The sequence below is a fragment of the Cebidichthys violaceus genome, unplaced genomic scaffold (assembly GCF_023349555.1).
Source record: "Cebidichthys violaceus isolate CVI_PGR_0920_01 unplaced genomic scaffold, fCebVio1.0.p SCAF_46, whole genome shotgun sequence".
Classification (NCBI taxonomy): domain Eukaryota; kingdom Metazoa; phylum Chordata; class Actinopteri; order Perciformes; family Stichaeidae; genus Cebidichthys; species Cebidichthys violaceus.
Window position 1 is genome coordinate 362,891 of NW_027176661.1, and position 19,610 is coordinate 382,500.

At 42.8% G+C, this 19,610-nt stretch overlaps 2 protein-coding genes across 2 annotated transcripts in view; both read left to right on the forward strand.

Annotated features, from left to right (window-relative positions):
- Positions 1 to 1,689: 1,689 nt before the first annotated feature.
- c1qbp (complement component 1, q subcomponent binding protein) lies at positions 1,690 to 4,337 on the forward strand. The gene is made up of 6 exons (XM_068729552.1): positions 1,690 to 2,071; positions 2,708 to 2,858; positions 2,949 to 3,039; positions 3,160 to 3,255; positions 3,386 to 3,511; positions 3,632 to 4,337. The coding sequence occupies exons 1-6, from the start codon at positions 1,819 to 1,821 to the stop codon at positions 3,779 to 3,781; spliced, it is 867 nt and encodes a 288-aa protein (XP_068585653.1). The 5' UTR covers positions 1,690 to 1,818; the 3' UTR covers positions 3,782 to 4,337.
- A 1,490-nt stretch (positions 4,338 to 5,827) lies between these two features.
- The window catches only part of LOC137886880 (carbohydrate-responsive element-binding protein), a 20,656-nt gene continuing 6,873 nt past the window's right edge, over positions 5,828 to 19,610 (forward strand). The window contains 10 exon segments of the mRNA XM_068729551.1: positions 5,828 to 6,363; positions 7,509 to 7,615; positions 7,785 to 7,867; positions 8,048 to 8,137; positions 10,242 to 10,283; positions 12,827 to 13,001; positions 13,807 to 13,887; positions 16,510 to 16,661; positions 16,786 to 17,401; positions 17,508 to 17,581. Of these exon segments, the coding sequence (XP_068585652.1) occupies positions 6,017 to 6,363; positions 7,509 to 7,615; positions 7,785 to 7,867; positions 8,048 to 8,137; positions 10,242 to 10,283; positions 12,827 to 13,001; positions 13,807 to 13,887; positions 16,510 to 16,661; positions 16,786 to 17,401; positions 17,508 to 17,581 (1,767 nt within the window). The 5' untranslated portion in view covers positions 5,828 to 6,016.

The window sequence follows — 19,610 nt, forward strand, 5'->3', positions numbered from 1 at the left end:
CAGCGTAGGGTCTGACCATGGGTTCAAGGATTTCATCCCGATACCTAATGGCAGTCAGACTGCCGTTCTCTAGCCTGTAGAGGTCTGTGCGTCCCTCCATGGATATGCCTCCCCAGACCATCACTGACCCACCACCAAACCGGTCATGCTGAACGATGTTGCAGGCAGCATAGCGTTCTCCTTGGCTTCTCCAGACCCTTTCACGTCTATCACAGGTGCTCAGGGTGAACCTGCTCTCATCTGTGAAAAGCACAGTGGTGGACATGCCAATTCTGGTGTTCTATAGCAAATACCAATCAAGCTACGCAGTGCTGGGCAGTGAGCACAGGGCACACTGCAGGACGTCGCGCCCTGAGGCCACCCTCATGAAGTCTGTTTCTGATTGTTTGGGCAGAGACATTCACACCAGTGGCCTGCTGGAGGTCATTCTGCAGGGCTCGGGCAGTGCTCAACCTGTTCCTCATTGCACAAAGCAGCAGATATCGGTCCTGCTGATGGGTTGAGGACCTTCTACGGCCCAGTCCAGCTCTCCTACAGTAACTGCCTGTCTCCTGGAATCTCCTCCATGTTCGGGAGATTGTGCTGGGAGACACGTCACATCTCCTTGCAACGGCACGCGTGGATGTGCCATCCTGGAGGAGTTGGACAATCTGTGCAACTTCTGTAGGGTTAAGAAATCGCCTCATGCTCCCAGTAGTGATAATGACTCTAGCTAAAACCAACACTAGTGGAAAACCAGTCAAACAGATCAAGAGGGAGAAACTTGAATTGGCCTCCACATGCAAAACCAGTCCTGTTTTGGGGGTCGTCTCATTGTTGCCCCTCTAGTGTACCTGTTGTTAATTCCATCAACACCAATCTAGCTAAAACTGATTAACAACCCCCTCTGCTACTTACCTGACCACATCATTATCAGAGAAGTGCAATTGAATTCATGCCATACGCTGATAAAAGATTGTTCCTTTAATTTTTTTGAGCAGTGTATATCGGACCCGAAAACATTCAAAATGTTTTGGATGTTTTAAAAACTTTTATATATTTTTTTAATTTACAAATGATGTAAAATGGAATGGAGTTATACCTTACTCATTACATTTTGGTACCATGATCTGTTATCAAAGGGAGCATTTCACTGACTAGTTTTATTGGGACGTAGGACAACTTCTAAAGTTTTGCTATCCTGGGTTAGTTGTTGGAAAACAGCGCCATCTTCTGGCAGCATGGCGTCATGTCTCAATGATTCAACTGATACACCGCATTTCACTTAGAAATACTTTTCTGAAAATGATGCAAGCCTTTTCTTGAGGAGGTCATGTCCGCTGTAGCCACGACACATTTTTTTTTATTTTTTTTGTATTTATCTGTCCTCTCGTCTCTGGTGGACAGCTGCAGAGACATGTTTTATGTCTCGCTATCATTGGGGGACATAAAGCATGTAACCTTCTTCTTTATGAAGCTGCAGGGAGCGCTGTGGGGCATACCATTACATTAAAAAATAATATATATATAATATATATATATATATATATAGAGAGAGTTTATTTTAAATATTGAATAAGACCACTTATTCATATAGTTGTGGTCGTATTTGAGATTTTCTTTAGACAGAACATAATTTAGTTTAATTTATTTTGCTTTCTTCGTATTCCTTCCGGTTCAGAGGTCATAGTTAATAAAGGTCAATGTGTCCTTCCACACGTGTGTCCTGTGAGCTTCCAGAAACAGAAACGGGGAGCTAGCCGGCTGCTGTGTGCTGTCAAAACGTAACGTTATTAATTCCGTCTTTACGCGCCTCAACATTTCTATAACGTTACAGTCATGCTGAAGTCCGTTGTCCGTGCGGTGGGAGCCGCTGTTCGCGTTTCTACAGCCACTGCGTCCACAGCCCGAGCTCTGCCTCTCAGCTGCCCGACACTGCGCTCTCCAAACTCGGCGACTACTCGGCCCTTCACCCGGTCTCTCTGGATGCTGAATAGCAAAGGAGCCTCATCGGGCTACCGTCCCAAACTGTTCAGTTTTAAAGCGTTGAATCCCTCGGTGTCGTGTGGATGTGGAGGACTGCACACAGAAGGTAACGATCGATGTAGTAGTCATTGGATAAGCTAGCTAATGTTAGCTTGCTTCGTATCAAGCAATATATTAACCGTTATGGCGTGAGAGAAACGCGTTATAGCTGAGTAGAGAAGACCTCAAGTCGCTTAATTACCTGAATGTTCTCATTTCTAAAGAAACTTAAACGCAACACTAGCCTGTCAGAAATTAAGTCAGCAGTCTCTCAGACCCACAGTGTAACCTCACTGTTAAGTTAGCATTCACCTTGAAACATTGATCAGCTTTCCTCACCAGAATAAGTATAAAGACAACGTTCTAATTAGACTTAAAGAAGAAAGGAAGTAAGTGTTGTTCAAAGAAGTCCTATCTTATTGTAGTATATGTTAACATGTGAAACAGCCTGGTGAGTATCCAGGTTGAGGATTGAAGGCATCTTTAACATGCTCTTATATTGATATTAGCAATCGCAATTACACAGTCAAATTATTTAATATTCCAGAGAGTCAGTTGAGCATCAACTTGTGCATATTCTGTTGATAAGTTAGTATTAAATACAAAAAAGGGTTTAATTGTACAAAATATACTAAAGCATAGTAGCATTGTAATCACCAATTTTGTCCTAACTGTATAACCTGTTAATCCTTTTTTAAAACAGGAGACAAAGCATTTGGCGCTTTCCTGTCTGATGAAATCAAAGAGGAGGCGAAAATCCAGAAAAGCAAAACCCTCCCTAAGATGTCTGGAGGATGGGAGCTGGAGATGAACGGCACTGAGGCCAAACTCACGAGGAATGTTGCTGGAGAAAAGTGAGCCTGGCGCCATCTCTGATTATCAAATCCTTGATGACACGTGGGCACGCTAATGAGCTGTTGATCTGCCATTTTATTTTTCTACAGAATCACTGTCACATTTAATGTCAACAACAGTATTCCTCCGAACTTTGAGGAAGAGGCAGATCAAGGACAGCAGAAGTCAGCAGAAGAAGAGGTGAGTTATAACAAACCTGTTGGTCTGAAATGTAATGTAAGCAGTCATGACTGGATAGTTGTGTTTAACAAAACGCTAAATGATTGGCATTAAAATATGAACGTTATAATTTCTTTACAGGCAGAAATTGTGTCAACACCCAACTTTGTTGTCGAAGTAACAAAACAGGCTGCAAAACATTCGCTCGTGTTTGACTGCCATTTCCCTGAAGACGAGGTAAGCGCACAGACTTCATTCGTTCACACAGACGTCACCGTGCCAGCACGTATAATATCGACAGCAGCAGCGTGTCTGTGACCTTTCAGTCTGTCAGTTTGAGTTGAATAGAAAACGCTGCGTTTTGTAGGTGAGTCACGGTGAAGGAGAGGAGGAGAGCGACATCTTTGCCATTCGTGAGGTCAGCTTCCAGCCCGAGGGAGACTCCGACTGGAAGGAGACCAGCTACACGCTCAACACGGACTCTCTGGACTGGGTGAGATTTTAAGGGCCGGAAACGGAGATTAATAAAACGCATAACAACCACTGATGAAGCTGATGATAGCTGTGTCAGCTCCCGTTCACCGGTGATAACTTCATCGCTGTTGTTTTTCAGGCCCTGTACGACCACCTGATGGACTTCCTGGCCGACCGGGGGATCGACAACACCTTCGCCGATGAGCTGATGGAGCTGAGCACCGCCGCCGAGCACCAGGAGTATATCAAGTTCCTGGAAGACCTCCAAGGCTTTGTCAAATGCAACTAATGTTAAATAGACGCTAAAATTCACTTTTCTTCAATACACATCCCGGCACAGTTGGAGGTATGCTAATCCAGTAATGTTGTGAGAGACTGATGATCACTTGCTTTAGTGTCTGTGGCATGTTGCCAGCAGTTGTCACATTTGGCTGCAAATGTGTTTCTCTTTATTAAAATGTGACTTTATTTTTCTGTAAGTTAAGTGAGAGTCGTAAACAATGCAGGTCATGAACCAGCTTTGTTCCCGTCTTAACTGGAGCGGTTTGATATGCTCCAGTCAGTATTTGTGAATATCCTGAAGCCAATAAAGGGACATTTTGGTCAAGGTTTGAACTCGAAGCAAAAAAAAAACGGTTTGCAAAATCAGTCGTCACTTCAACGTGTGAGACTGCTTCTGGTTTTACAGCTCCAGTCTTGGCTCCAGCTTTGTGAGGGAGTTCACTTTGACTAATGTTGCTTTCACTCTGTCAGACCATAAAATGTGAAGTCTAAATATGAAAGGCATGCATTAGGATGTCTTCAGAGAATGGAGAACAGTGTCCAATAAAACAGTTTGATAATAACGAGTGATTTTATTCTGTCAGACAATTAAAATGACAAATGGGCCAAAATACATTTATTAGAACACAGCAAAGTACTAAAACATATAATTCCTCTATAAGTTAAGAGTAATTAACGCCAGAATTAAACCAATTCTAAGCTCAAATAAAAGATGGCTATCTGCAGGTGTTGAACCACTGAAGACAGGCCAGTATCCTCTCTGAATGTTCAATTTATAATATTTCTCTGCTAATCTCGGCTAAAAGTAAAAAAGGAAAGGATGAGTTGCACACCACAGAAGTTGTGCACTGATTATGTGCACAACTCCAGACTGATCAGATATGCAAAGCACCATTGTGTGTGTGTGATCACAAAAGCAGTACAGTGTCCTCTAAACTCTGTTTTCATGTTAAGATGTCATGCTTCTGCTCTGGTGACAGCCGCCTGTTCACGTCGTCATTCCGTCCAATTCTAGTGAATGCGACATCTAGGCATCACATGGAGGCAATTTATTCAAATTTGATTCAAACGTCCTCTCTGTGTAGATTCTGGAGGTCAAAGGTTATGGCCACCGTGACCTCGCAAAATGCATTGTTTTGGCCACGACTCAATAATTCATATGCAGATTATGGCAACATTTAACACAATAGGATGAAATGATGACATTTTACATTCAAAAGGTCAACTTCATGTGACATCATAGTGTTCAGCTGAAACTCTTTTCTGGCCATTAATTGATGTCATAACTGAGGAACAGATCAGATACTGGATCGGGGGCCCTGGTCTTGGTTGTACTCTTTGAATCTGTGGTGATCATATAGATCTTGTGTGCTGCCAGGTTGAATATGTTATGCATCCACGTTTACACATTGAAGACCTTTTGTAATGGACTCCGGAAGATTCTCACTTGATTTAAATAAGTCAAGCCTCATATTGAGGTTATATCAATTTTGGAATATATTTTTTAAACGGAGCGAGGACTGTGGATTTTGTGTGTGTGTGTGTGTGTGTGTGTGTCCCGTCACTTACATTGAAAGCACATTTGGGAGGGATGTCTTATTATGAATATATTACATCAAGCAAAGCCTGCTAGTACTTCGGGGCACATGACTGTTGTTTTGGGATGGACTTAAATTTGTCAGCCCATCCTTCAAGTACTCGAGGAATATTCTATGGTACTTTTCACATATCTTAAATTCAAATGGTATCCTAGACACAGTAAAAATATCCTATGTAACTACTTTATTAACAGGCTATAAGACTGTTTTTATATTTTTTTCTAACGGGCCAAACTGAAGTATTACGTAGTAAGCATAAGGTCAGAAGATTTCAGAACATCATAATAATGGTATTTCCTATTAAGATGGCTGTATTAATAATTACCGTCTTCAGTGATTGATGGTAAGAAGGACTTTACCTTCAAAGGAAGTTGACACAATGATAGCACATGCTGCTCTTACGCAACAGTCCACACACACACACACACACACACACACACACACACACACAGACACACACACATATGTTGTCCCGAGCTGTGCTGGTGACGGAGACGCTTGTCTCTCAGCTGACAGATGAGGGGCCTCGGTGCTGTTAGCGAGCGCCTCTTCTTTCAGGAGTCAGTGGAGTATGTGAGGAAGACGGGGGGAGTCAGCTGAGGGGAAAGTTCACAGCCAGTCGACGCCACAAACGACAACGCGCCATGGCGGGCAAAGTTTGTTTGGCTGGACGGAGCCAGCAGCTCCACAACTCCTCGGACTCGGACTCGGAGGCGGACGGTGGATCCGTCCGAGTGGTCTTTGGCACCGGGCCACCCGCGGGCTCCTTCCCGTGCAGCCAGGTGATCCACAGCGGGCACTTCATGGTGTCGTCCCCCCACAGCGACTCCGCGTCGCGCGGGAGGAAGAGCGGCGGCACCACGAGATACGACTTCGACACGGTGAACAGGACGTGGTGCCAGACGTACCGGTACGGCCCGCTGAGCTCCGGGAGCCTGAGCATCGACCCAACTCTGACCCGCCTGTTCGACTGCATGTCCCTGGCCTACAGGTGGGTCCCTTCCTTCCAGTCAGGGGCAGGTTCATCATTTATATGTTTTATTATGAGCCAAACGGACCACTGTGTAGACTAAGAACTCCACCTAAAATATGTGTTTCAACAGGTTTCCCTTTTTAAACTTCTAGTTAGCGCGCTGATGTGTTGGTAGAGGGATTTCACTGTCCCTTGTGCAACAGCTTTGAAAACTGGACTTTGATTCTAGTTGGCAGCTCTGGAAAATATTACAGTGCAACTGAGGGACTCCTGAAACCATGCACAGAATATGTTTATTATTATTATTATTATAATGTATTACACACATGTTAAACACCCACGTGTTGCCCTATATTTGCCCTATATTTTTAAAGAGCAAGTTTGTTTTTCTGATTTGAAAGATGTGTGCTACAGAAAGTTTAGTCCTTTTTGTTGACAACTTGTTCAAAGGGGTTGCCATCAACCTTTGGCCTAAAGAAGACATTTTTATAGTTTGATGATAGTTGCCCAATAAAACCAGAGCCAGGGGTGGTTACCAGTACAACAGACCACAATACTTACATCTTTCATGAAAGGCTTTCACATTAAAGACACAAAGAACTTAAAAAATATAAACTCTGCATGCTGTTTTACATTTGTTTTCATTTATCTAAGTGCTATCAGTATATATATTATAATGTGAATCAAGGAGACTTGCTCTGCTGCACACTATCTGTTGTTAACTGGTGTTAATTGGTCCTTTGGTCGTCTCCAGTGATAATGCTGTCTCCGCTGGTTCGGAGTGTGTGACATGCAGTGCTGTCGCTCCATTAAAAGCATGTTGAAAATGATTCCCCAGGCTTCCTAGCAACTCCCAGAGCACCTCGAATTAGGAGGCCTCTTCCTCAGCACTCAGCAGGCTGAGGGATGCTGAAAAACAGTGCAAACAGCCTGACAGTGTACCGGTGAATCAACTGATTGGGCACTATTAGTCAAAACCAGGACAGGTTTCTAACAGTAGGTGAGGCTACTGAATATTTTCCACTTTATTCTGAAGTGGAAAATAGTGTCTGTCCCTCTCTCACTGTTTTTACCAAGGGAGGAATAGCAGTGCAGTGAACACTGGCCATTTCCCATTCTAACAAATTGTCTATTTTGAGATTGATTGTGTGTTTTGTTTGCAGCAGTAAGATAGCCTCCCCCAAGTGGAAGTCTTTTAAGGGTCTGCGGTTGCTGTGGAGAGATAAGATCCGTCTGAACAATGCGATCTGGAGAGCTTGGTTCATTCAGTGTGAGTCCACCACTCTTCACCTCCTCTCCACTGTTAATGAAGAAGGGCATCACAAAGTGCTTGACAAGAAGTCAAAAGCTGAACACAAATTAATGACGAGAAATAAATGTTTTCTGTTCAAGTGGCTAGAAACGTCTTTATGTTGTTGCTCTCTATGTGCTGTGTTTAGATGTGGAGAAGAGGAAGAGCTCAGTGTGCGGGTTCGTCACACCGCTGGAGGGCTCGGAGTCCGATTCGCATCGGAAACCCGAAGTGAGTGACTTGTGTCTCAGGGGAATGCATTTTTTAATTGAATCGGCCCGTTGAAGCACAAGCTGGCTCCATTTTTCAGCTGCACATTATTCCTAATTCAGTAAATAAAACATTTGACTTTATACTCTGATGAGTTTGGTCATGTAAGTCTTATGCTCGGTATTTCTACATCATCAACAGGCAATTGTATTAGAGGGCAGCTACTGGAAGCGAAGGATCGAGGTGGTGATCAAGGAGTATCACAAGTGGAGGATTTACTATAAGAAGAGGGTGAGCACTAATTTTTTATAGAACACATATTTCATCTCTTGTATAGTGTTACGTTCCCCGATTAAGGTTTAGGGGATGAAGGGAGTAACAAAGTGAATAACCCAGGGGAAAAGAATCATGGGCAACGTGTGAATAAACAAGAAAATTATATATTAACAATCGGCTGAAACTGCTCACAAAGGCAACAACTGAAAACTACTTTCTTAAAAGGAAAGCGACACTAAACCACAGCAGTGATAAAGGAACTCAAAAACACCACACATCGCACTAGTGGGTCAGACCATTGACACTTAGCACACATGCTAGCGCGGAGGAGACCTGAATGGGCACAGAGAAAACACGGCACGTAACACCCCCTCCCATAAGACCAAACCACCGTAATACCCCCTACATGAATTTACATGAAAACAACACTTACCCACGGGACAGAGCATCAGCTACCACATTGTCTGCCCTCTTCTTGTGCTTTATCTCAATGTTAAATCCTTGCACTAGCAGGGCCCAATGCCTCAACCGCTGGTTATGGTTGTACATCTGGACTAGGAAGACAAGAGGGTTGTGATCGGTGTACACCATTTTTGGATTATTTGTCGATCTTTTTCAACTAAAACACTTGTTGGAAAACCGCTTTAGTTAAACGTCATGGAAAAACTGCTGTCTAGTGGCAGGATGCCATTACTTCGCGGGTCACAACATCGACGTGCATTGTGGGAGATGTAGTTTATGTTGGGAGTAGACCCAGACAGCAACTTTTCCTTAAACACTTTTAACGGGCCACGCACTTCGTGACCAAACACAAGATCAGAAGGACTGACCCCAAAGGATTCTTGCTCCACATCTCGAATAGCAAAGATAACATACGGCACGCCCTCCTCCCAGTCTTTCCCGGTGTCCTAACAGTACTTTCTTAGCATAGACTTCAGAGTCTGGTGCCATTGTTCCAGTGCACCTTGTGACTCTGGATGGTAAGCGCTAGACACAGTGGGAAACACCCATGGACTGCAACATCTGTTTAAAGGCCTTGGAGAGAAAATTTTGTTTCCTGATCAGTCTGCACAACATTTGGTAGTCCAAAGGTGATAAAGAACTTAGTCAGTGCCTTAGTGATGGCCGGCGCAGTGATTTTTCGCATGGGCATGGCCTCAGGAAAACGAGTGGAAACATCACTGTTAGCAAAAACTGGTTACCAGACTCAGTTCTAGGCAACGGACCAACACAGTCAACAATGACATGCTCAAATGGCTCACCAACCGCAGGGACAGGGTGCAAAGGGGCTGGAGGCACTACCTGGTTTGGTTTTCCCACAACTTGCAAAAATGTATCACATCGGCTTTCATTCCTGACCAGAAGAAATGCTTCAGGATCCGGTCATAGGTCTTAGTGACCCCTAGATGATCAGACCATAAATGTTCATCCGCTAATGCTAGCACTAGCTGCCGGCAACCAACTGGAATTGCTATCTGGTAAACTGTGTCCCAGTCCTCACCTGATTCAACTGCTGCCGTACCTGACTGTGCAACCCATTTCCACATCAACACACTGTTTCAACAAGAAAAGACTACGGCACGTAACATATAGTTTTAGCTGTGTTTAACCCGTATTTCACCCCAAAATCAAAAATACATATTCTTCCTCTTACCTTTAGTGCTATTTATGAATCTAGATTGTTTTGGTGTGAGTTGCCTAGTTTTGGAGATATTGTCCATAGAGATGTCTGTCTTGTATAATGGGACTAGATGCCACTCAGGATGTGGTGCTCAAAGCGGCTAAAAATACATTTTGAGAAATCATGACCCTTCTCTATTTTTGATTTTGGGGTGAAGTGTCCCTTTAAGCTCAGGGGTCACCACTAGGGATGGGTATCGTTTTTTCCGATACCGGTGCTAAAACGATACTTTTAAAACGATACCGGTGCCTGAGCCGATACTTGTTACCGAAAAAACAACAACATACAAAACGATGATTGACGACATTAAAGAAAGGCTTTTTTTATTGCCAAGGCAATTTGTTGCCATGGGAGGAACATGGTAAGTATTACAACAGCAGGATGTAGACTCTTAATCTTGTTACTGAGTCAAACCTTTTCTTTTCTTTTCTTTTGCAGCTTCAGAAAAAAAAGGATGATATTCTATCAATGCTACAAGAGGTATGACAAAGCCCTGCTCTAACATTATTCTGGTACTTTTCGAAGGTTTTGGACCAACCCCAGACAAATATATTGATTTTGACCCCTGAAAAGTTGTTCGACTGACCCAGTCTTCAGCGTGTGTGTGTTGGCGACCTTCTAGTAGTGTTTACTTTTGAATGCAGTTGCAGCTCAACATATGATCATCAAAGTCCTCCATGCATCTATTTTTAACACGTGGATCTAGCCTCCCTCCGCAGAGACAAAGAGGGAATGAAAACAAAAAGAAGAAAAAAAAGAAAAGGAAACGTGCAAAACAACTTGCGTCATGGCCCGGCATTTGCAGCCAATTGACACATATTGATTGCAAGCAGCGACAATACCTCTAACACCCCTTCAGGCTTCATCTTTATTCAAGTGAAATAGCTGCAGAACTTTAATGTCACTTAATCAAATCTGACCTACTTCCAGCAGCGCTTTGTAAAAGTTGAGCGGGCGGAGGGGCAGCGAGTGAGATGGCGACGTCACTGTGACACAAACAAACAGAAGATCAGGGGGAAGAAAGGGGCGAGGGGGAGGGACCCTGGGGTAAGCGCCTCATTCATGATAGTATTCATATGAGAATGTGACATATGCACTCGCAAGTCACGGCTCACTGGGCGGCTGTCTCGTCCCGCTACATTTACCTGTGGCATCATCATCCTCAGATCTACCGAGTCATTGGAAGCCCAGGTATTAACTCAGGTCAAAGATAATCTTTGACCTGAGTTTGTCTGGAGCCCAAACTGTTAAGGTATTGTGTGACACTTCAAAGGGCACTTATCAGCACAAAGTTGACAGGTCAAAGATCACTAAACCAGGTTTTTATGTTCTGTTTTCCCAAAGCGTTATCTCGCCTTTCTCTTAACAGATTACATCCAGTGACTGGGGAAAAACACCTCAGTAAAACCCAGGGTTTGTTTTTGTAATGTAAGTGGTTATTTCATGTTCTTTAAAACAGGGTTTCTCAACTCTCTAAGCCCCAATCTAAATTATCTCTAATTTGCGCTGGGCAGCATATTACATGATACTACACTATCAGTTCTCATTTTAAAACTAAGTCAAACGGAGAGAAACAAAGTCCTGCCAAGTTACCAAATCAGTTAAAGACAGGGAAGCTAGCCATTTGGATAAGGAGCAATAAGGTAATTATTTTAAAGTTGAAGCTCACTAAAGCTCACTTAAAGTCAACTTTAGACTGGTCATTTTTATTTTTCTGGATGTATTAAGACTCATCATTTTCTGATCTTTTAAGATCAATTACTTGAAAAGTATAGATGCTGTCAAGTTGAGTTCAAATCCAATTTGATTGAAATGACCCTCTTTTCAAAAGTGAAGTAAAGTTTATTTCTCACCATGAAACATGTCCAGTTCGAAAAGGTTGAGAAGACAAATAGATCCAATGGCATTGAAGAGTCCAAATAGTACTAAGCTACATTGGGGTTATGATTATAAGGAGGTCCTTGGAAGGATTTCTCCCCTGAAAGGGGTCCCTGGTCCCAAAAATAAATAAAAAATGTTCTTGACCAATGAGAAGTTTGTTCTTTGATTTAGATATAATAGTACAATGTTTTTAGCCACAAACGCGGTGTGATCCTAGGAATGTCGGTAAGTCCACCTCAGACTGAAATATCTCAACAACCCTATTGGATGGATTGCCCTAGTCTAGTAAAATTAAATAATGCCCATCGGAAGTGATGGCTGCATGCATTTATATTTTCTTCTTTAACTGAGTCCGACACAGCAGCCGTTCGTGTTGGTTGGAGGCCTCAGGGTCTCGCTGTTTGCTCGCACGTGAGTGTGGCCGCCAGAATTAGGTCAGGGACAAAAGGCTGCTGCTCTTATTGAAATGGTGAGACATCAAAATAATGAAATGAACAAAGCCGACGTAATGACAACCTCTAAGAGGCTAGTGTTTTTGAACAATAGGTCGAAAGTGCTTTTTCCGACTTGCACACACTCGCTCAAAGAAAAACAAATTGAGAGGTAAATGAATAAATTATAGGAAGGGATGTCGTGTGCTTAGACGTAATCAAAGCAGTTTCCGGCTCAATCTGGGCTTCCCTATAAATGTGGCGTCAGTTAGAAGTGGAGGGTAAAGACAAGAAAAGGGTGAAGCAAAGCGGCTCAATCAGAGGGGAAAGAGGACCGGTCTGGAGCTTCATCTTCTGTGAGTGTTTCACTGAGCAGAGAATGGGCGTTAAATGTTGCATGTCTTGAAATTAGATGTGACAGTGGAAGACATACAACTGTGTTGTTGTTGTTTTTTTGGTGTAAATGGATGTAAATTGTGTTTTAGGGAGTTGGCATTGACATATTCTTAAGAGCTAGTTGATCTTTCACACCTTTTACACACAACACCATATGCTGTACATGTACAGGTGGGTGCGAGGACCAAACTCTATCAATGCATCACCTTTGCCTTTTCAGTCCTATTTGTAGGGAGCCCTCTGATGGATAGATCAGTGATTGGTTTGTCACTAGAAGTTGATCCTATGTTTGAATCTCTGGCTGATGTGCTCCAGGGTCAGATCTGCCAGGCCAAGCTGGAGAAATGGTCCAATCAGATGTACCAGGAGCCTGAGGCTGCGCCGGTGGAGGTCCACATGTTTGACCTGGACTGCCTCTTGTCCGACATCTCCGACACCCTGTTCACCATGACACAGAAGCCGTGTCCCTGGGCCGGTGACCGACACGACAGTGAGTAGTCAGCACATTTTCAGAGTGACTTTCAACTGTAGCCGAACTGATTGTAGACAACTGGTGGCCTTTGAGCTTTGAGCTCATTGGGCATTTATCATTTGGATGCATCGTTTGGCTGAAAAATAAATTCCCAGGTCTACTTTATTTGAAATGTTTTTCATCAAATGACTCATGCAATCTAGTAGCTTTATGCCGTCTTCACCATGAACAGGAACCTAAAGGACAGACTTGAGGTTAGATCAACTATGTATGTATGTATGTGTATATGTCATGTAATATAGTGAGATGTAATTAATGTTCTGCTACAGCCGTCAGCCGTTTAGCTTAGCTTAGCATAAAGACTGGAAACAGGGGTGAAGCAGTTAGCCTGGCTCTGTCCAGTGAGTGACAGAATCTGCCTACCAGCAACTCAAAAGCTCACTGATCAACACTGGAGGCGTTCAGTACATCTTGAAACAGACAGACAGAGCCTGGCTAGCTGTTCCCAGACTTTATGCTAAGCTAAGCTAACCGGCTGCTGGCTGTAGGGTGGCATTGAACTCATTAATTTCATAAAATGAATTATTACTTTTATGTTATCGACATTTCTCTAAGAGGCTTTAATATTTTGTCTCAGTTTTGTCATTTAGGTGCAGCTGATGGGTCACATGGGTCAGCCAAAGGAACCCACCCTACGAATAAGGAAATGCCCTATGATGAAAGAAAAAAAAAAAGCACACACAATAAGGCAGACTATTAACAGACGCACTCACTCACATTCCTCTGTTTCTCATGTCTGATATGATGTTCTCTTCGTCCTCAGCGTACACCAGCAATGCTGATATAATCCAGCCAGGTCTGACTCCGCTGCAGCCCAACCTGGATGATTTCATGGATATACCAGGTACTCTCTACTACTACTGTCTGTCTGTCATCTTAACATGTTGCATAACATGGCAGCAGATCAATATTGTTTAAGCTTTATCTGAGTATCCATCCAGTTTCCAATGTTTTGTCCACCATAGTTAATTAAATATTCCATGACATGTGGTACAATATGTTTGATAGTTGATAGAAGACGTACGAACCGATCCTGGTAAGAAGGAACGATGTTTTTAAATTCATTAATCGTTAACTTTAATGACAGTTTGGTGTCTACATTTCTGACGGGCTACAATACGCAACACTCATCCTGATTCACATGTTCCCCACTCAGACACAATGCAAACTAAAAGTATACTAGTATTACGTTTTTAAAGGTGAATTCAAGATTTAATTGCAGAGATATTTTTTCACATGACATATCTGATTTATTGTTGATGTGCCAAAAATAAAGAACTCTGTTCTCGAGTGACCCTCCTTTGTTTATCTGCAGTAATGTTCCTCAGAGGTTAGAGGAGGGTCAAAGGCAGGGTTGAGCGAGGAGAATGGGGAAGTGGAAGAGGATCTATTTAACACCCACCCTTGGCTCGTCTTGGTACTTTAACCCTTTCACAGTGTGATCAGTTGTACTTAGCTCCACCCTCTCGTGTCATAACTGGTTGCAAAAAAAAACAAGATGGTGACGGACAAAATACGGGACTCAAGGCTTCAAAAACCGAAGTTTACAAACCGGCGACTATGTCCACTTCTTACATAGCCTACAGTCTATGGGACCCGCTTATAGAAAAACACTCTACAGGTAACCTTTCAAAGGTGATAACCATGTCAGTGGTGCGTTCAAAGTTTACTGAACACCCCACAAGTGGCCAGAAAATCAGGTAATGCAGGAGTAAGTAAACTTTCATGCAAATCCAGGATTAAATGTTGCAGCAACAATTTTTATTGAACAATATAGGTTTAAAGAAAATGGGACTAAACTTGTTTTGGTGTGACATATGCATTGTCTAATCCCTGACTCCCGAGTCCTTTTTTTCTAAATGAATACTTGATGATACGTTCCAGAGAGGCTGTGTGAGAGGCAGGGAAAGGTGTGCTTGCTCTGTCTAACCCGCAGGGAGGCACAGAGAGCGGAGGAGCAGACCAGTTTTAGCCCCTCGCTGCGGGGCTCGGTGGCTGCGGTTGTTTTGGCCCCCTTCGTGTTGCTTTCGGTGAAGTGGCCCTGTGACTACAAAGTCAGCCTTTGTAACCCACAGACAACCAGTGCCACTGCTCGAACACATTGTGTGTGTGTAGCTTTTTGTTCTCACAGCGTCCTGAGGGATCAGCTGTCCGCCTCTCTGTTGGTCACAAGACCCAGGGAGCTTGCGAGCGTCCGTCAGAGCAACGCGGTTCAGTCTAGTGCTTCTCTGAAATGGAAACACGGAGGACTTTTCTGAGGGATTCTCTTCACTGAGGTGAAACCAGAAACGCTGGTATGTATTTTCAGATTTGCCTTGTGCCGTACAGAGGTTGTGTCATGTTGGATTGCTTCAACAAGCCGAAAACAAAGTTCTTTCGACTGAAGCAAGTGAGTTAATATTTGTCTCCTCGACTAGTCATAAAAAAGTTGTTTTGAATTCGGTGCCGTGAGATGTGAAGAAATGGTTTTAATCACAGATGGCAGCTTGGCACATTCAGTTGACTCCAAGAATATGTGCCCTGGCAGATTCGGCGCAAATACCTTGAATGACCAACCACACACAGAGCACCTCGCTGTGTTTTGGACGGTGACTCGTTATGTGATGTTCTGGCTCTGCGTTTTTTTATTTTCCGTTTTGTTGCTTGATTGCTGTGGAATGTGATATCAAACTGCAGACTGACAGTTTATAACTCCAGGCTTGTTTCAGCCACACCTGTTAAAGAAGAAAAACATTTGATCAAATGCATTTTTTTCTATGTATTCTATTTAATTACATTTTTTATTTTTACCTAATTTTATCAAATGGATTTGCTTTTCCATAAATATTGCATTATATCCCTATTTCTGTTTTCATTCTGTCTATTTCCCCTTATTGCAAAGCACTTTGTGCTTTATTGTTTTGTATGAAAGGTGCCATACAAAACAAATTAATAATAATACTGATACTATAATAATAATAACAATACTTACAATAATAACATGTCATCATCAACATTATAATTATTATAATTATATTTCCATTAGAAGACACCATTTTCTCCTTTTATGGAGTTTAGTTAAATGACAATAATGAAGACATCTTTGCGGTGAAAGCATAGCCAAATAGCTCTGGAGGTGACTATACAGTATCTCATTAGGGCTCTGTTGTGCCTAAGTAAACAAGTAATGTAATGTGGATATGTTATGGGTTAAGTACAATGTGAAAGCTTCCTTGACCTTTTTATGTGTGTGTATTATATTTTTGCCACCTTATTGACAAAAAGACGCAGCTAGATATGAGGTGGCTGCATGTGTTGTGTTGTGTTGATTTAACAGTACTATTACATTTGGAGATTTGGGCTCGTTCCATCTGAATCAATGCTCAAAGTTTCTTCATGACAGCCTGTGTGTGTGTGTGTGTGTGTGTGTGTGTGTGTGTGTGTGTGTGTGTGTGTGTGTGTGTGCGCGCGCGCGCGCTTTTCCCAGACATCTTCATGAACTGCCGGGGCCAGCCCACTGAGCAGACTGTTTTTGCTGACTGTGGCTATTTCGAGAGCTCGCCCAGCACAGCATTTGCTCCGCTTCCCTCCTCTGTGGGGACGACTCCTCAGCTGCTCCTCGACACCCAGCTGGCTCAGGTACTGCCGGTGTAAATGGCTCCTCCTGCTTGTGGCACGCGCCTCTGCAGAAATACTTAATTTATTTTCAATCCGATGATGCTGTTGTTTAACCTGTAAAGTAGATTGAATCTTTCTCTTGCAGCCCAATCTGTCGTCTGACGGTTTGCTTCAGCCCTCCTCATCCAATACCCGGCCAGACCAGAGCAGTCAGGGCCAGGTTTGCGGTGAATACCACACATCTAGTATCATATCGGGCGCCATGCCCTACGGACATCAATCGTACCCCGATCCAGCTGTTTCTATAGCGTTCACCAACAGCATCGAGCAGCCGGCCTCTTCCAGTATCCCCTTTCTGTACCCGCTGCCATGCAACAAGTTTGGTTACTACACAACCACCAGTGTGACCCCCACGGTCATCACTCACACCGCCTCCACCATGGGGGCCCAGGGCTCCGTGCACCACCAGGCTCCTGGCTACCCTCACACAGGGGACATGTACCCCCAGACCCCCTGCCACTCTCTCAGTTACTCGGAAGCTGTGTCCGACCCGGTCCATGCAGCGCTGCCCTCACGCACCGCGGCCCACTGCTTCTCGGTCCCGGAGCAGCTGGCCGCCACGGGGGTCAGAGGGAAGCACAGGCAGAAGACGGGAGGAGTGAAAACAGTCGGCTCCTCTATTGCGCCGGCTAACCCCCCGTCCACTGCGACCACACCCACTAGCTGCCTAGCCAAGCTGCTCTCCTCCATCGCCTGTGAACGTGAGTCCGTTCTGTCTTTTGTTCCGTCTTTAACAACAGTTGTTAATCTGAATCATGTTTCTGTGAGACAAAATGAGCAAACTCTTGTTTTTTTTGGTGCTTTCAGGGAAGCCACCGCTAGGATTTGATACTTCTCTAGTGACAGCCAAAGGTCAGAGGTCATCATCGCCCAGCTCCTCGGTGAGCCTGTCCTTAAGTATCACAAGAGCGGTGTTTCATTTGTGTTGAGAACTGGCTTGTGCAGTAACTGAGATGTATGAACAACACATTGTGATTTTTACAGGGGAATGTTGTGCCAAACTATTTCTTCGCTGGCACATTGACTTCATCCAGCTGTTTTTTTTGTTGTTGTAAGGGTTAAATAAACAAGATAGGATTACTGAGGTGGATTATATTATCTTCATGCAAAGCTGGGCTCGCTGTTAAACCTTTGTTCCCAGGTTCCGTCCGAAATTCAACACTAACATGCATTTATTTATATGTATGTATGTGTATATATATATACATATATATATATATATATATATATATATACATATATATATATATATATATATATATATATACGTATATATATATATATATATATATATACGTATATATATATATATATATATATATATATATATATATATATATATACATACGTATATATATATATATATATATATATATATATACATATATATATGTATATATATATATATATATATATATATATATATATATATATATATATATATATATTTATATGTATATATATATATATATATATATATATATATATATATATATGTATATATATGTATATATATACACACACACACATATATATATATATGTATACATATATATATATATATATACAGTTGTGGTCAAAAGTTTACATACACTTGTAAAGAACATAATTTCATGGCTCTCTTGAGTTTCCAGTTATTTCTACAACTCTGATTTTTCTCTGATAGAGTGATTGGAACAGATACTTCTTTGCCACAAAAAGCATTCATGAAGTTTGGTTCTTTCATGACTTTATTATGGGTTAACAGAAAAAGTGACAAAATCTGCTGGGTCAAAAATATACATACAGCAACATGAATTAGCAATTTTGGTGACTTAGAAAGTTGTGTCAATGAAATGAGCTTCATAGCATGGCCTCTTAACTTCTTGTGAGTGATTATGAGTGACTACAACTGGTGACTTCTCTGAGGCCATTTAAATAGGGCTCATTGGATACAAACGCCCTCAAACGCTACAATGGGAAAGTCAAAGGAGCTCAGCATGGATCTGAAAAAGCGAATCATTGACTTGAACAAGTCAGGAAAGTCACTTGGAGCCATTTCAAAGCAGCTGCAGGTCCCAAGAGCAACAGTGCAAACAATTGTTTGCAAGTATAAAGTGCATGGCACTGTTTTGTCACTGTCACGATCAGGAAGAAAACGCAAGCTATCACCTGCTGCTGAGAGAAAATTGGTCAGGAGGGTGAAGAGTCAACCGAGAACCACCAAAAGGCAGATCTGCCAAGAATTAGAAGCTGCTGGAACACAGGTGTCAATGTCCACAGTCAAGCGTGTTTTGCATCTCCATGGACTGAGAGGCTGCCGTGCAAGAAGGAAGCCCTTGCTCCAAAAGTGGCACCTTAAGGCTCGACTGAAGTTTGCTGCTGATCACGTGGACAAAGATAAGACCTTCTGGAGGAAAGTTCTGTGGTCAGACGAAACAAAAATCGAGCTGTTTGGCCACAATGCCCAGCAATATGTTTGGAGGAGAAAAGGTGAGGCCTTTAACCCCAAGAACACCATGCCTACCGTCAAGCACGGTGGTGGTAGTATTATGCTGTGGGGCTGTTTTGCTGCCAATGGAACTGGTGCTTTACAGAGAGTAAATGGGATAATGAAGGAGGAGGATTACCTTCAAATTCTTCAAGATAACCTAAAATCATCAGCCCGAAGGTTGGGTCTTGGGTGCAGTTGGGTGTTCCAACAGGACAATGACCCCAAACACACATCAAAAGTGGTAATGGAATGGCTAAATCAGGCTAGAATTAGGGTTTTAGAAAGGCCTTCCCAAAGTCCTGACTTAAATCCCATTGAGAACATGTGGACAATGCTGAAGAAACAAGTCCATGTCAGAAAGCCATCAAATTTAACTGAACTGCACCAATTCTGTCAAGAGGAGTGGTCAAAGATTCAACGAGAAGCTTGCCAGAAGC

Bases quoted from the DNA above. Each gene is read 5' to 3' on its own strand.
- c1qbp (XM_068729552.1), top strand. From the start codon at position 1,819: ATGCTGAAGTCCGTTGTCCGTGCGGTGGGAGCCGCTGTTCGCGTTTCT. The intron at 2,072-2,707 runs GTAACGATCGAT...TTTTTAAAACAG, and splicing joins TGGAGGACTGCACACAGAAG to GAGACAAAGCATTTGGCGCT. The intron at 3,512-3,631 runs GTGAGATTTTAA...GTTGTTTTTCAG, and splicing joins ACACGGACTCTCTGGACTGG to GCCCTGTACGACCACCTGAT.